General features: G+C 34.4%; 1 protein-coding gene across 6 annotated transcripts in view; it reads left to right on the plus strand.

Annotated features, from left to right (window-relative positions):
- LOC107687527 (abl interactor 1-like) overlaps window positions 1-16354 on the plus strand; it is a 77720-nt gene that overhangs the window by 32968 nt on the left and 28398 nt on the right. For 3 of the 6 annotated variants that reach the window (XM_016484895.1, XM_016484896.1, XM_016484897.1), the window contains exon 3: window positions 7271-7447. In XM_016484895.1, the coding sequence (XP_016340381.1) occupies window positions 7271-7447 (177 nt within the window). Of the gene's footprint in view, window positions 1-7270; window positions 7448-8399; window positions 8577-16354 lie in introns of all 6 variants that reach the window. The other 3 variants (XM_016484899.1, XM_016484900.1, XM_016484901.1) reach the window with 1 other exon arrangement.

Genomic DNA, 16354 nt, shown 5'->3' on the forward strand with positions numbered 1-16354 from the left:
TATATATATATATATATCTCGAGCAGTCCTTGTAGAATGGTATGCTTGCCATATTCATGACACTAAGCAACTTCTTGTGAAGTTTGCTCTTGACGCTTGTGTTGACATCGTGACGTGTAGACATATACAGACTGTCTGATGCTTACTGCACAAGAAAACATAAAGCACTTTCTTAGAATGCTCAATTCTGATTGGCTTGGCTGTATGTAGTGTGCTGGAGTCTGGTGCACCGAATTGAACACAAAAATTTAGTCCAGAATTGTTTGTATGAAAGATTTACACAGAAATGTATCTGCTTGGGTTTGAGGGCCAACAAACACTTCCATGGAAGAAATAACAGCTGGATTTGCCAATGTGTGTGTGTATGTGTGGAAATGAATCTTTGAAAGATTTTCAAGAGTTTTGAGGACAAAGTAAACTAGATGTCATTGTTCACACATTTTGCTCTCGCAGTTATATTTGGTTCCAGATTTACCCATTCTAAATATCAAGTAAAAAAAGAGTACTTTGGTTGGTCGTTTCACATATTAATCAGTGTCAGTGGTTATTGGCCTGAATAAGCTGCAATGTGGACCAGACTTCATGCCAAATCTCAAAAGTCTGGCTTCAAAATACTATATAGCAGATACAGTCTTGCCAAACTCAGATGACCTACTGTGATTTGTAATTAGTTAGATCCACATGCTGATTAGCAATGTGTGAAAGCCATTCAGGGCTCAAGGGATGGCTGAGAATGTGATGGAGTGTACATGTGATCTGTTTTGGCGGCAGTGTTGGCCTTCAACATATGATGTTGAAATACTCCCAGTTTGAAACCAGACGAGGCATTTTGCTCAACCCTAACCCTTGTCAATCAGGAGAAAGCTCTTGGATCCAAAACAATGGCACACGTCGTTGGATTTTTTTGAGGGCATTTGATAAAGTTGGACCCGCACACATTGTGCAATATGTAGCGACTCATTTCAGCACGTCTATTTTTCAGCTCACAGGAATTAAATGAAGTCAGTTTGTGCTGCCCTCCCACTTCCACAACGCCAGCTGCGCTGCTGATTGTAGAGCTCAGCTCACTCCCCAAAAGAGCTGCTGCTTTTCACTTACAGCACTTCTCTAAAGTCTACATCTATTTTTTGTCCATCCACATTTACAACTGGGAAAAAAAAATAAATAAAACGCTTATCTTTTTGTTACAGTGTACTCCAGTCCATGTACACAAAATTCTCAAGTGGATGTATGAATACTGCAGGCTAACCCTGATTTAGTCTTCGCCTAATAGGGTTTGCTATTAGTGCAATAAAGGTGTATAATTTTTACAGGAAAAGACTGTAAAAACTTGTAGATTGCTTAACCGAAAGTTTACCTCACCATATATGTAATTTTTATATGTAATTTTACAGTAAAATGCTATACAATTTTTGATGAATTACTATGTCATTTGTGGTGAAAACTGTAAAAGGACGTTCCCAGAAGTCCCTAAATAATACACCACAGATTATATCATATTCATTATTTTATTTAAATCGTGTGGGGTGTTTATCGTTACATTTTCTGCTATTTAGTGTTTATTGCATCATTTATGCGTTTCCTTTGTAGTGTTTTATCTTTATGTGTATTACCCTGTGCAGCATCTATATATTTTAGTATTTTGGCCATGGTTTATGGACAGCTTTTATGATTCATCTTAGGTTTTCTATTTTGTCACCAGTATCATTATTGCATTTATCAGTTTATTTTAAGGTAAAAATCAGAATTTAGTAATTCAGGTACATAGATATATAAACATTATGTAACCTAAATGACATTTTAAGCCACAGTTATAAGTTGTAAAATATACAGGCACAAATATGCCATCCCGTAATACTCGTCACATTGTCCCAACATTTTTTTTAGTTCATTTCTTGAATCTTTTTTTTTTTTAACCATAAATTGAACAGGATATTTTTGTATAGTGTATTTTACATCTTTATCAAATATTTTTCAGTATATAGCATTCTAATCATCTAGTTTTGTGGAAATACATGGGAAAAAAATACAAAATACATACAAATACCAGTGAATTTCATGGTTTTTATTTGAGCATTTATTTCAATACAGCACATACTGATATATACTATAACTCATTTAAACTAAAAGTTTAATGTAAAATACTAACACATTTGAATAATAAAGTTAAATGATCGGGGCTCTAGACTCATTCTTCCCTTACTCATTCTTCCCATTTGCTACAACGTGATTAATTAATGCATGCTGATGAACTTTTATCATAGTTTATAGTTATATGGTAACGAAAGTGGTTAACATTCAACCCGTTCTTTTTCATCGGTAGTATCATTTGTGATTTGAATTTTGAGAACGGGAGTTCCTCTTTTGCTATATTATAAGCCGGGCTTCGGATGCTTTCGCTTTCGAATTCTCAATCTTGTCGTCACGGTTTACAAGAGAAGATAATTGTCTGGAATCAAATAAATGAACAAAAAAAATTAAAGAAAGCCTTCATAGCATACCGTGAGTTAAACAGCAAAGATAACAAGCTTTTCAAAATGAAAACAAAAAGAAAAGTAAAACTAAACTGGCTGTCGGTGACAGGACTTGCATGTTTTCCCACAAGAATACAAACATGTTCACCCTCTCTGGTTTAAGAAGCGGTCTTTTACTTTACTTTAGCTTGAGAACTAAATCTTCCGTCCACAATTGTTTCCTTAATATTCACGTAATTTTTGCCGTGTGCTGTGCGCACCTTCGCGCTCGTGCTAATGCGGCAACACTAGGCTCTACACCTGAAGCGCTAGCACTGAAAGCGCCTCTCTTCACGTGATCAGTGAAATCTGACTCCTGCTACAATGTTCCGCGGCTCAGCAACGCACGCTGTATGGAGCAGACGCTTTGGAGCAGCACAGACCATGCACTCGCACAATTTTAGCTCTAAAATTGTTGCAAATGCGACCATTTTGGTCACAGTCTAGAGCCCTGATTACTGCTTAAAGGGTTAGTTCACCCAAAAATGAAAATTCGGTCATTAATTACTCACCTTCATGTCGTTCTAAACCCGTAAGACCTCCGTTCATCTTCGGAACACAAATTAAGATATTTTTTATGAATTATGAGAGCTCTCTGACCCTCCCATAGACAGCAATGTAATTACCACGATCAAGGTCCAGAGACGTAGCAAGAAGATCGGTAAAATAATCCATGTGACATCAGGAGTTCAACCGTAATTTTACGAAGCTACGAGAATACTTTTTGTACACAAAGAAAACAAAAATAACTACTTTATTCAACAATTCGTCTCCTCCGCGTCACCCTGGTGCCATTTTGGAGAATATCCACTGAGCGCAAACAGCGTATGCTATTCTGTGTCAGCTGCGTCACGCCGGATACGTTTTCTACGTTGTTTGTGCTTTGATTTGAACGAAAACAACGTATCAGCGTGACGCGTGTAATTATGGTTGAACTCCTGATGTCACATGGATTATTTTGCCAATCTCCTTGCTACGTTTCTGGACCTTGATCGTGGTAATTACATTGCTGTCTATGGGAGGGTCAGAGAGCTCTCAGAATTAATCAAAAATATCTTCATTTGTGTTCCGAAGATGAACGGAGGTCTTACGGGTTTAAAACGACATGAAGGTGAGTAATTAATTAATTTTTGGGTGAACTATCCCTTTAATTTAGTAACGAAAAGGGCAGCTTTTTTTACATTTTATTTAAACATTTTAATATTTATTTTATTTATTATGCAAGTGCAAGTACTTTTGACTATATTTTAGTTTTCAGGGCAATTTATTGGAGTTACACAGCTGTGTGTGAAAATCAAGGGCTTCTGTATCAAATATTACGTCAGTAGTGCATCAGTGTGCCAGTGTCTTTTGAGAGGACTAAGTATGTGAGAAAACTTCTTTTAAATGAATCTGCTTTAAAAGAAGAGCGCAGTGCACAAGCCTCCTCCTTCCTGATGTTGAGTAGGAGCTGGAGCTGCTCTGACTCCACATCTTTGAGAAATGAATGGGATCCTCTGCTGGTCTTTCATCTCCAACAGGAGGCCTGCCGCATCTGCTCCGAGTCTCTCGTGTGCCAGAGAGAGTACTGTTCCCTCTGACAGCACTGCACGGAAAGAGAGGCTTCAGATCAGGCGGATGGCAGTAAACATTTTAATTGGTGCTGTATGGTGTGTTACTGGTAGACTTGTTGCCCATGAAGCCTAATTGAGGAATCGGTAAAACTGAGCCTTTATGGGAAGCTGAAACCTCAGTAGTAGTTCATTGTGTCAGCCTTTTGTGCCAGTGATTTTGTTCTTTGGATAGATTGTACTGTAGATAGGCAGAATGAACTGAAAGCTCATCTGCGTATTTATTTTAAACCATTCATCAAACTTATAATGTAATGGCATAATTCTATTATGAGGGAATTTTCTCATGCTCTTCTGATAACTATATGTGATCAGCTTCCACTGTGTGTTTTATGTTAAAGATGACAGATGTGTTTTATAAAGTAGATTATTTAGGGCAAAATCGATAGTCCTAAGAATGACATTTACTGTGTAACATGGAATGTCATGAAATTAATCAAGTTAAAGTTAAATTCACTCAAACCCCTAAGTCACACAATATGGACTAGTGTCTGTGATTATTGTCAAATGTACTCAGAAACTCAGGTCTTCACTACAAACCAAAAAAAGTTCAATTTAAGTTCAGTTTTGAAGATATTGACAAACAAATATTAGTATGTACTTCTTAACGTACTACTAATGCTACTACTACTAATTTATTAATTTGTTAAACCTTTTTTTTTAATTTATTGGGAATATTACACAATAGAGTTTTTTTCATCATCAATGTAATTTAAACATCTGTATGAATAACTATATTTGAGGGAAAAAATAAATGCAGTATTTTCTTTAAAAGGAATTGACCTTTTTTTTGTTACATTTTAAGATATTTCAATAAATTGTTATAGTTTTGTGAATTTGTTTGATTACCATCATTTTTGGTTATTTAAATTTTAATGAAGTAATTAAAATAGACATAATTTTGGGGAAAATATTAAATTACATAAGGTCCTAAAAAAATTATGAAAACCACATCAAGTGATTAGAACCAAATCAACAACCATGTAAAACTATGTAACAAAATTTGACAATAAATATACATTTATGAAAGCCACAAATTCTTCCCAGACTTTTAGTCATACATCAGAAACATTCTTGTTATTTGTTGGTATTGGGGTTATGAAAGGGGTCCTTTACTTAAAAAAAGAAAAAGTTTGAAGACCTTTAGTATTTAAATATATGGTTATTTAAATTTTAATTAAGTAATTAAAATAGACATAATTTTGGGGAAAATATTAAATTACATAAGGTCCTAACAAAATTATGAAAACCACATCAAGTGATTAGAACCAAATCAACAACCATGTAAAACTATGTAACAAAATTTGACAATAAATATACATTTATGAAAGCCACAAATTCTTCCCAGACTTTTAGTCATACATCAGAAACATTCTTGTTATTTGTTGGTATTGGGGTTATGAAAGGGGTCCTTTACTTAAAAAAAGAAAAAGTTTGAAGACCTTTAGTATTTAAATATACGTTTGCACATTGAGAATATAAATCCTGGATTATACATTTTTCTGGTGTTTTTTTTTTTTTTTTTGCTTAGTATGCATCTATTTATACTTTTTGGGCTAATATTACAATGTTTTCAGTTGTATAAATGTGGCAAGAAATGGCTGCATATGAAACTTTCACAGCAGTTTGTATTGAGCCAAAAGTAATGATTTCATCATGCTATATTACATCCTAATACTGTCCCTTTAACATGTAGTACAAGTAGGCAAATTGAGACGCAGCATATGATTTCTGTGCCCTATTTGTCTGAGAAATAGTGGCAGCCTGCTGTTTTATACACCATTAGGTTTTTTTTCTCTTTTAATGGTGTCTCTTTAAGTCAGATGTGTTTCACTTCTTCACAAGCTCCTTTAAAACACCCGGAGTTGTCTCTCCCAGCAGGGTACAGACACTGCAGTGAATCACACGGCCGAAAAAAAACCTTCAGTGTCCAGCATTAAAACTGCACACTAACACATCACCACTTTAATTTCACATTAACATGGTCTGGTTAAGAAAGTTGTGCCGCTTAACATTTTTGTGGAAACAGTGGTAATTTTTTCAGGATTCTTTGAATAGTAAATATTTATATAAAGTAGAAATCTTTTGTTAAATATTAAACGTAACTGTCTTTACTGTCACTAATAAATTTAGTGTGTGTTTTAATAAGTGTTAATTTCTTTAAAAACAAATCTTACTTAGCCCAGACTTTTATGCTAAAAAAAAGTGTTAAGATTCTGACTAGCATGTGAACAAATCAGTAGTGCTGTCAAACGATTAATTGCGATTAATCGCATCCAAACTAAATGTTTTTGTTTGCATAATATGTGTGTGTGTACTGTGTATATTTATTATGTATATATAAATACACTCACATGCATGTATATATTTCAGAAAAATAAGTTGTTTATATTTTAAATATATTAAATATATGATATGAATATAAATATATACATGTAAATATTTTCGACAGAACACAAACATATTATGCAAACAAAAACGTTTATTTTGTATGTGATTAATCGTTTGATGGCACTACAAATCAGACTGAATTCTTGACCTTGTTGTCCATCACCCTCTTTTTATGTGCATTTTAAAAGTATTGCATCAGAAACGAGTGATGGAAATGCCAAATTTCGAAAAAGAAATCCCTTAATTTGCAAAAAATTTGCTTGCTTGAGGTGGTGTTTGACTTGCGCGAAAAAGGGTTAATGCGAATAATAGAAATTCTGCACGAGCGTTCAAAAAAAGTCACGTGACTTTGCGCTATGGGACAGCATAACCTGACTAACCAGCGGACCGATTTTGTTGAAATGTTATTGTCATTCTGAAATGCCCGAGCAAAGTCTGCGGTTCCCAAACAGCTGGCATTCACCTACAAAAACAATGACCACATTTATTGTGTTTCGTCTGCTCGCTCTGAGGCGCAAGGAATTTATTATATTTGAAAATATAATAAATCTTCTCCTACTTTTCTTAGTGATATTTAGTGCCATTTTATCAGGAAGTGACGATTTTGTTCTCTCTGACTCGTTGGATGGAAATGGTGCTTTTTCGTAAATGTTTTATGCGATAATCCAAATTTGTGCACGAGTTAAATTTGCAACTTATGATGGAAACCTGGCTACGCTTTCATCTTGTTTTTGTCTTTTCTTGCATCTTCATTAGACGGTGGACATTCATAAAGAGAAGGTCGCCCGACGAGAGATCGGCATCGTGACAACGAATAAAAACACATCAAGGACTCATAAGATCATCGCTCCGACCAACATTGAGCGGCCGGTGAGGTACATCAGGAAGCCAATCGACTACACCGTTCTGGATGATGTGGGCCATGGAGTAAAGGTAAATAATTTGCCGTCTTTTAAATCTATATTCATTGCTTCCAACTCTACAAACAGGATGGCTTGTTTCTCAGATGCGGAGAAGATCTTGATTAGGTTAAAACCGAAACCGAGCCATTCATACATATTCATATTCAACGCATATTCAGCGCATTTTGTAGACGGACAAATATGACTGCTGCACTCGCGTCTCACAAGAGATGTATAGAAAGCAATGCAAAGTTAAAACAGTTTAAACTTTTAGAAAACACGTCACGAATTTGTGGAGGTTTATTCCTTTTCACTGCATTTTTGGGCTGATATTACAACGTTTTTCAGTAGAAATGTGGCAAGAAATGGTTGCAGAGGCTGAAACTTTCACAGCAGTTTGTATTGAGCCTAAATGATTTTATCACACTGTAGGACTTCCTATTACTGTGGTGTACCTTTAATGTGTAGTAAAAGTAGGCAAATTGAGATGCAGCATATGATTTTTGTTCCCTATTTGTCTGAGAAATAATGGCTTCCTGCTGTTTTATGCACCATTAGGGGTATTTTTCTCTTTTAATGCTGTCTCTTTAAGGGTCAAGTGTTTAACTACTTCACAAGCTCCTTTAAAACACACAGAGTTGTCGAAAAACCCCTTCAGTGTCCGGCATTAAAACTGCACGCCGCTCTCAACATCACCACACTAATTTCACAGTAACAGAATGTTTACGGTCTTATTAAAAACAGTTGTGTCGCTTAATCTTTTTGTGTAAACCGTGATATTTTTTTCAGGATTCTTTTAGGAAGCATTTATATGAAGTAGAAATCTTTTGTGGAATATTAAATGTGACTGACTTTAATGGCACTAATACATTTAGTGTGTTCTTTTTAAATAAAAGTGTTCTTTTAAAAAAAACAAAAAAAAACAAATCTTACTCAGCCCAACCTTTCAATCTTGTTTTTGTCTTTTCTTGCATCTTCATTAGACGGTAGACATCCATAAGGAGAAGGTCGCCCGACGAGAGATTGGCATCCTGACAACGAATAAAAACACATCAAGGACTCATAAGATCATCGCTCCGACCAACATTGAGCGGCCGGTGAGGTACATCAGGAAGCCAATCGACTACACCGTTCTGGATGATGTGGGCCATGGAGTAAAGGTAAATAATTTGCCGTCTTTTAAATCTATATTCATTGCTTCCAACTCTACAAACAGGATGGCTTGTTTCTCAGTTTTTCAAGTGTGACCAAGTGCGACGCCAGTTTGATTCTTATGTGAACAAGCCTATGAGTGTACAGTCTGCTAGGCCTGGGCGATAAAACGGTATTGATATTTATCGACGGTACACCTTCTTCGATATCGCTAGAAAAATTGTTCGATATAGCGTACAATATAGGCACGTACTATGAGTGACGCAGACAGCACACACAAACACGAACACGAACACATGCTGAAATGAGTACTGTGCCTGCCTGTGATGAGGAGATTGTGAATAAAGAATGAAAATTAGTCGAATTTAAAATAAACATTTGCATTTGAGTGTTAGGTGTGCATCAGGGAGCATCATCAGTGGCGCGCGAGATGCGGTGATGATGTAAGTGAAGTTGTTGCATTTGAATGTTTTGTTAGTCTAGACCACGAGACGCGCCGCTGCTGCGTTATTCATTCAAAATATTAGAGAAATATAGTAGCTCAATTGGCCTCGGGAGACAATTAGACCTATACAATAAAGACCTATTTAATCTGCATATAAAACATTAGAAATTAGATAATTGTTTAATTTTTATTGTGTTTGATTGTTAAAACAATAAATATTTGTTGTTTGTCTCAATAAATTGTTAATTATAAATACAGTGGTTAAATTTAAACTTTTTTTTTTCTATTGCTTTTTGTTTTAAAAAAAGGTTTAAAAAAAAAAAAGTCAATAATTATCGATACTGAATGATATGAAACATTATATCGTTGATACATTTTTTAGCTACATCGCCCAGCCCTAGTTCAATATGTCTGACAGTGCTGTACCTGGAGAGAGTGCGTCAGGGAGCGTCATCAGTGGCGCGCGAGATGCGTTAATGATGTAAGTGACGTTGTTGCATTTTAATGTTTTGTTAGTCTAGCCCACGAGACGCGCCGCTGCTGCGTTATCTTTTTTTTTTCTATTGCTTTTTGTTTTAAAAAAAGGTTTAAAAAAAAAAAAGTCAATAATTATCGATACTGAATGATATGAAACATTATATCGTTGATACATTTTTTAGCTACATCGCCCAGCCCTAGTTCAATATGTCTGACAGTGCTGTACCTGGAGTTGATTGCTGCAACAATGAAACATTGAAAATAAGTTTTCCACAATTGCCAGCAGACAGTAACATTGTCTCTGTGATACTTTTTGTCTTTAAAATAGAGTAAGAAGGTTAAGGGCAAAATTAGCTGATTGGCACAAATTACGCCCCTTTCTGCTCTAGTTTATAGAGGGAGGCAGTGAGTTTTAAACCATCAATCCAGCAATGCAGTTCACATTCCAGCCCTTACAGCGCGTTGACAGCATGCATCTGTGTTATCTGTAGTGTTGAAATGTAAAAACATCTGACCTAGTGACAGCATCACCCTCTATCTGTAGCTAATCTGGCAGGATTGTGAGTGTGATGGGTGTTCACGAAGGATTAGGGCTGAAATGACTCATGTGACCCAACAGCCAATCGATTATGAGAGTTTATAAGATGAGCCTCATGTATAATCAATATTAGTGGATGCGCTATTTACATTTACTGGGGTTAAAGCTAACTGCTGTTTGTTTGTGTAGCTTCAAAAATAGTTGGGTTATTGCCACTGACAGTGAATCCCTATTAATGTAAACTTTTCAGTGACACAAACATGTCATTACTGCCTCTTGTGCTCACCAAAGCTGCATTTATTTGATCAAAAATACAATAAAACAGTAATATTGTGAGATGTTATTACAATTTTAAATAACTGTTTTGTATTTGAATATATTTTAAAATGCTGTTTATTCCTGTGATGGCAAAACTGAATTTTTTAGTAGCCATTATTTTAGTATGCTAATCTGATATGCTAATTTTCTGCTTAACATTTCTTATTAGTATCATGGTTGTTGTTTTTTTTGTTAGTTTTATTTTATTTTATTTTATTCTTTAAGGAAGATCATGATACATTAAGAATATAAAGTTCTTAAGAATATAATATAAAGTGTGTGTATGTGTTGTGTGTATATATATATATATATATATAGAATATATATATAGTGTTTATATAGTTTACACAAATACACAAATGTCATATATTCACCCACTTGTTCCAGACTTTTATGCATTTCTTCTTCACAAATTAAGTTTTTATTTTTTTTTACTTGTAATTATTATTATTTTATTTATTTGATTTTATTTATTAATTTGTTGGGCCTGTACAATAAACATTTTGGGTAAACTACCACTACAAAGTTTCAAATGTAGCATTTGTGCCAAGGGTTGTCACTTTTTTAAAAGTTACACTTTTGTGCTTTATTTACCCTTAAAGGGGTCATATTATTACATTTAAGCTACATATTAGTATGTTAATATTAGTGCCTAAATATTACATATTAGTACCTTTTGAAAAGGTACCGTTCCAGACAGATCTTGTACCCTTTTTTTTCTGAGAGTGTACAGTGCGTTCTGCTGTCACTGAATATCCTGGCAGTGTTTTATTACACCTTTTCACTGTTGCATTGCTGTCATTCAGTAAGAGAAGCCATAACCTTGAGTCACCTGACAGGGGGATTACAGCATCTTCAGCCAAATTGACTGTGTTTGCAAAAGATGAGATTTATTTTCAATGTCAGTTGACACTTAATCTAGTCAGCGTTCTCAGATGCTGTTTTCAAAAGGTTTTTTAACTAGTTTATTTTACTTCCTTCCCCTGTTCAGGAAAAAAAATGAGAATCCTTTTCTTTGCCTGCTCGTGTATCTGTTTCGGTGAACATTAAGCGCTTTTGCAGTCTTCCGTGTGGAGGATTTTGGCGCTGTCAGAGTGTGATAAATTAAGCCGTATTTCTGTCTGTCTACTGATTCCACTGAGATCTGAATGAACACTGCATTTACGTTTGTGTATCTGATCGTGGAACTGATGTCGTGTAAGATTCAGTTCACCCAGAATCCTGTGCCCTTTGAACCCCAAAACCATTCTATTGGCTGAAGGAAATTCTTAATGATTACTCTGTTCAGTGCTTAATTAGAAATTTGTCTGTTTAGGATCTCCTATACGTGTTGTGATATGTATGAATTAAATTTAATATAAATTAAATGATATATGTCATGATTTAGTTATGCTGCAACATGTTGTGTGCCTATGTGTTGGGGGAAAAAATAAAAAATATATATATTTATATGTATGTCATGATTAGTGTTGTCACGTTACCAAAATTTCAGTATTCGGTGCCAATACCAGTGAAAATCCACGGTTCTCGGTACCAATTTCTGTACCAAAGCAAAACACAAAAACATGCTAATTAAAAATATTTCTATACTTTCATTTAATCCAAACTGTGTACATATTTAATTTTAAAGGGCTTTTAAAACCTTCTAGAGTTATTCAGCCAAGAATAACAACAAAGTTAGCTAAAAAAAAAAACGAAAGCTACAACTGCTTTTCTGACTGATATGACACAAACAATGTTAACCTTTTGTACATTCTCTAACACGCATATTTTAGATTCACAATTTATTTAAAAGCCTCTGGTGTGTAAAAATAGTAAATATCATCATGTTCTCCTATTTTTTAACTCTAATAAAAGTTATAGGAGCATTAAATAGTTAATAAAGAAACTTCATTCTAATGCTCATTATATTAGCGTTAGCCGTGCTTATGCTAACGATTAACTACTCTAATAACAGCGATGTTCATTTCAATCCGACATTCAAATTAAAATACATATAACAGAAGCGGTGTTTCCCACAGACTTGCACTCTATTGGTGCTTTTCCACTGCGTGGTACGACTCGGTTCGGCACGGCACGGTTTGCGTTTCCACTGCAGTTCAGTACCGCTTTACAGTGGGCGGGATTATTCACATGTCGTTATAGTTGCGCCGCCTCTACTGCCGCGACTCCTGAAAAACGTTTTCAGTGGGCGGGATTATTCACATGTCGTTATAGTTGCACCGCTCTACTACCACGACTCCTAAAAAAAACTTTTTCATTCCGCGTCGCCCCATCAAGCTCTCGCTGGATCCGCTCCTCTGCTATCAACGAGAGGAACATCTGTTCTTCCACAACAGACAACATAACTTTTTGGTTGTTAAAAAAAGGTGCGCTCGTTCAAAACGGTTGCGTTCGACCCTTCGCTGGCTGTGCTGATTTAAATCTAGTGGTTCTTTTGCGTTTGTGTCGCAAGTTGGTACCGAAGTACCGGGTCTTTTGACAATACTAGTCATGATATATAACCAAAGCTAGAAATGGTCAAATTGAACGTTTATAATATTTTCAGTTGATTCCAGTTAACCTACTGGCTTTAATAGTATATGCAAGTTGCTACACTAACATGGGGCCCTATGAAATCCATTTTATTTTTTCCCAAATTCCATAAATTTTTTTTCCAAATTCCGTTTTTTTCTATTTTAATTTTTATAGATTAAATCTTATCTAATTAATTAAATTCCAGGACATTCCACGTTATTCAGTAAATTCCGTTTTTATGATAGGATTCTGCGATTCTGTTCCACATTGCGGAAACCATAGGGCCCTGCTAATGCTAACTGAACTTATTTGTGTGTAGATTATTAAATCTTTAGGTTGTTTATTTTTTTTATAGTTTATTTAATATTTGGTTTCTGTATTTGGTTATTATTTTGTTTCTTTGTTTATTATTTGATTTCTTTATTTGCTTGTTCTTTATTTATTTATTTATTTATTTATTTATCTATGTATTAATTTATTTAATTTTAAGTTATTTTTTTTCTTTTTATATTATTTATTTTATAAAACTATAATGCACTTCAGGTCCTGTTATATTATGAATACGGTCTCGACTGAAGGAGTGCAGGTACGCTGTTGAGGCTGTGTTTTGATATGTAAATGTTTTTTTAGGGTTATGTCATAATATATATATATATATATATCCAAAGCTAGAAATGGTCAAATTTAATGTTTAGAATTGAGTTCAGGCTAACCGAATAACTGCAAGCATATATGAAATGCAAGTTGCTACACTATTGCTAACTACATATATATGTGTATATAACATCTTATCTATTGATTTATCAGTCTGTGTATGTTTGTTTTAATGTTTGTTTTAGTGCTGTCAAATGTTTAATCGCGATTAATCACATCCAAAATAAACGTTTTTGTTTACATAATATATTTTTGTGTACTGTGTATATTTATTACGTGTATATATAAATGTGCACACATACAGTAATAGAAAGTATTTGCATGTATATATTTATATTCATATAATTTATATTATAAATAAATATATTTAATATATGAACATATTTGTCTTAAATATATACATGCATGTGTGTTATACATAATAAATAAACACAAACTTTAATTTTGGATGCGATTAATCACAATTAATAATTTGACAGCACTAGTTTGCTTATTACTTAGTTTCTTTTTATTATCTGGATGCTGTATTTGTTTATTATTTGGTTTCAGTTATAATTTGATTGCACATTAAGTGGCTGTGTCCAGTATGATTGAAATTTAAAGTGTGCATCATCCTAATTAAAGGTTTTGATTACCAGCATTCGTCAAAGTATCATCTTTTGAGTTCTGCAGAAAAACAAAAGTCAGGGGTTTGAAAAAAAAATGAGGGGGAATTGATATAATAATGTAAATGATGACAGAATTCTGGGTTAACTATACTTTTAAGTAAATTAGTAGGAAACACTTTTCACTAGTCATCACTGTGCAGAAAAATAACAGTTAATGCCACAATAAAATGCTTGAAAAATACACATTCAATAGATCCATAGCTTCCTGTTGGTCAGTTTGTCTCCTCAGTTAAGATTCCCCCCAATTATTGCAGAAAACATTATATTACATAGTATAATCATGCTCAGTGCAGACATGTACTTGAACTTACTTTCTCATGGACTCTAACTGCTCCTTGCTAGTCCAGTCAGAGAAGTATAATAAAGATGAAGTCTACTGTCTGACCCCAAGCACTGCTCAGTGTTCACAGCTGTCTGAGGAACTTCTGTGATGACACTTCTCTCGGTTACTACAAAACATTGTTAAAAGACATTTGTGGCACATTTAAGAGAAATATTCAGTTATTCCTGTATGCTAAGTGAAGAAGCAACTAAAGTAGCAACAAAACTGTGATTCTGTGTTTTGTTGTAGTCAGTTACATGTGTTTTGGCAGTGGTGCTAGGTATTGCAGTCCAAATTCAAAATATTGGAGAGGGTTTTTTCACCCGGCCCCTCCTCCTGGACGCACACGCAGGTTGCCAGATTGACAACACCAACAGCAATGAGTGCACTTGACGATGAATGAAATGAAATGCGCTGTGTTTTCCGCCAGCTGGCCGAAGTGCCGAAAATACAATTGGATAAACTGCCAGTGGGCGGGTTTCACAAACCAAAACAGAGACTGACATTCCGGCCCGGAACGCACATTTTCAAAGGAGAATAACTGACTGTAGCATTGTTTTTCAGATAAACAAGTATGTTAACTTAGCATGTTTCTTAAATATCTGCAAACATATTATGGTATTTTTATGCTTTAATAGAGTCAAAAACCTACATACAGCACCTTTAAGAGAAATATTCAGTTATTCCTGTATGACTCTACATGCTAAGTGAAAAAGCAACTAAAGTAGCAACAAAACTGTGATTCTGTGTTTTGTTGTAGTCAGTTACATGTGTTTTGGTAGTGGTGAGCACCTGTACATATAAGTCTGCTTACATAGCAACTGTAAAAGCAGGACACAGCTACTGCAAATGATCTCAGACATATTGATGCATATAAATTTGATTGCAGTACATTGTCATAGTAAAAATCACTGCAACTAGCTTATATATTCAGTTAACTGAGATTATTTGAAAAGAACGTTCTTCTATAGAATTATAATACTAATAGTGCAAACAAATCCTCTTCGCTCTAACATCCTTGAAGTAATTACATTGTTACATTCATAAAAATAAGAATGTGGAAACTAAAACTACAAACCTTTCTCCTTGTATGCGCTGGACCGTCGTCATCATCCTCCTCTTCTTCATCTGTTTGTTTGCGGATCGAAGTTTAGTGCAGCGTAAACATTCTAGACTCACATAACTGTACTTAGATCAAAGATCAAAAACATCTCGTTGATTTATTAGCTTTAGGTGGAGCATAACGAAAGTTTTCTGGCAAATCAGCAGTCTCGCACGCGAATTTAACCTTTTGCAAGTTTCATTATGAACTTGCTAACTAAAATTCTAAAATATAAAAACGCATCTATGCTTACGACTTACGAGAAATCAAAAGAATCCCATACATCCACGTCTCTTGGTAAATAATCCAATGTGATTTGCTGTTAGCTGTTATCAGAGCACAGCACACTGTTTGACGTCACATGAAACCTATGAATATATGATGAAGTGATAGACTGATATCGGCGAGGTTCATTTGAGCATTTTGAGATTGTCGAAGACTTAGTTGTCCCATTGTGTTTGTTTTAATGTCTATTAGTAAGTGTTATTTGATGATAATTTTTTGTCTTTATTTTAAATTGAGAAAATATTGTGTAAAATTACTTATTTAATTGCAATGAATTTAATGAATTGTAATCATTACAATATTTAATTTTAATTTTTTGCACACTAAATATTCAAAATATTTGCATTGACCAATGAAAAACTCACAACAGATTGACCTCTAGTTGTGTTTGTAATTTTAAATCAATGGTGCCTATTCATGAAACATTAGCAGAATTGTATTTATTTATTTATTTATTTAA

This window comes from Sinocyclocheilus anshuiensis, unplaced genomic scaffold, assembly GCF_001515605.1.
Source record: "Sinocyclocheilus anshuiensis isolate Anshui unplaced genomic scaffold, SAMN03320099.WGS_v1.1 scaffold870, whole genome shotgun sequence".
Lineage (NCBI taxonomy): Eukaryota > Metazoa > Chordata > Actinopteri > Cypriniformes > Cyprinidae > Sinocyclocheilus > Sinocyclocheilus anshuiensis.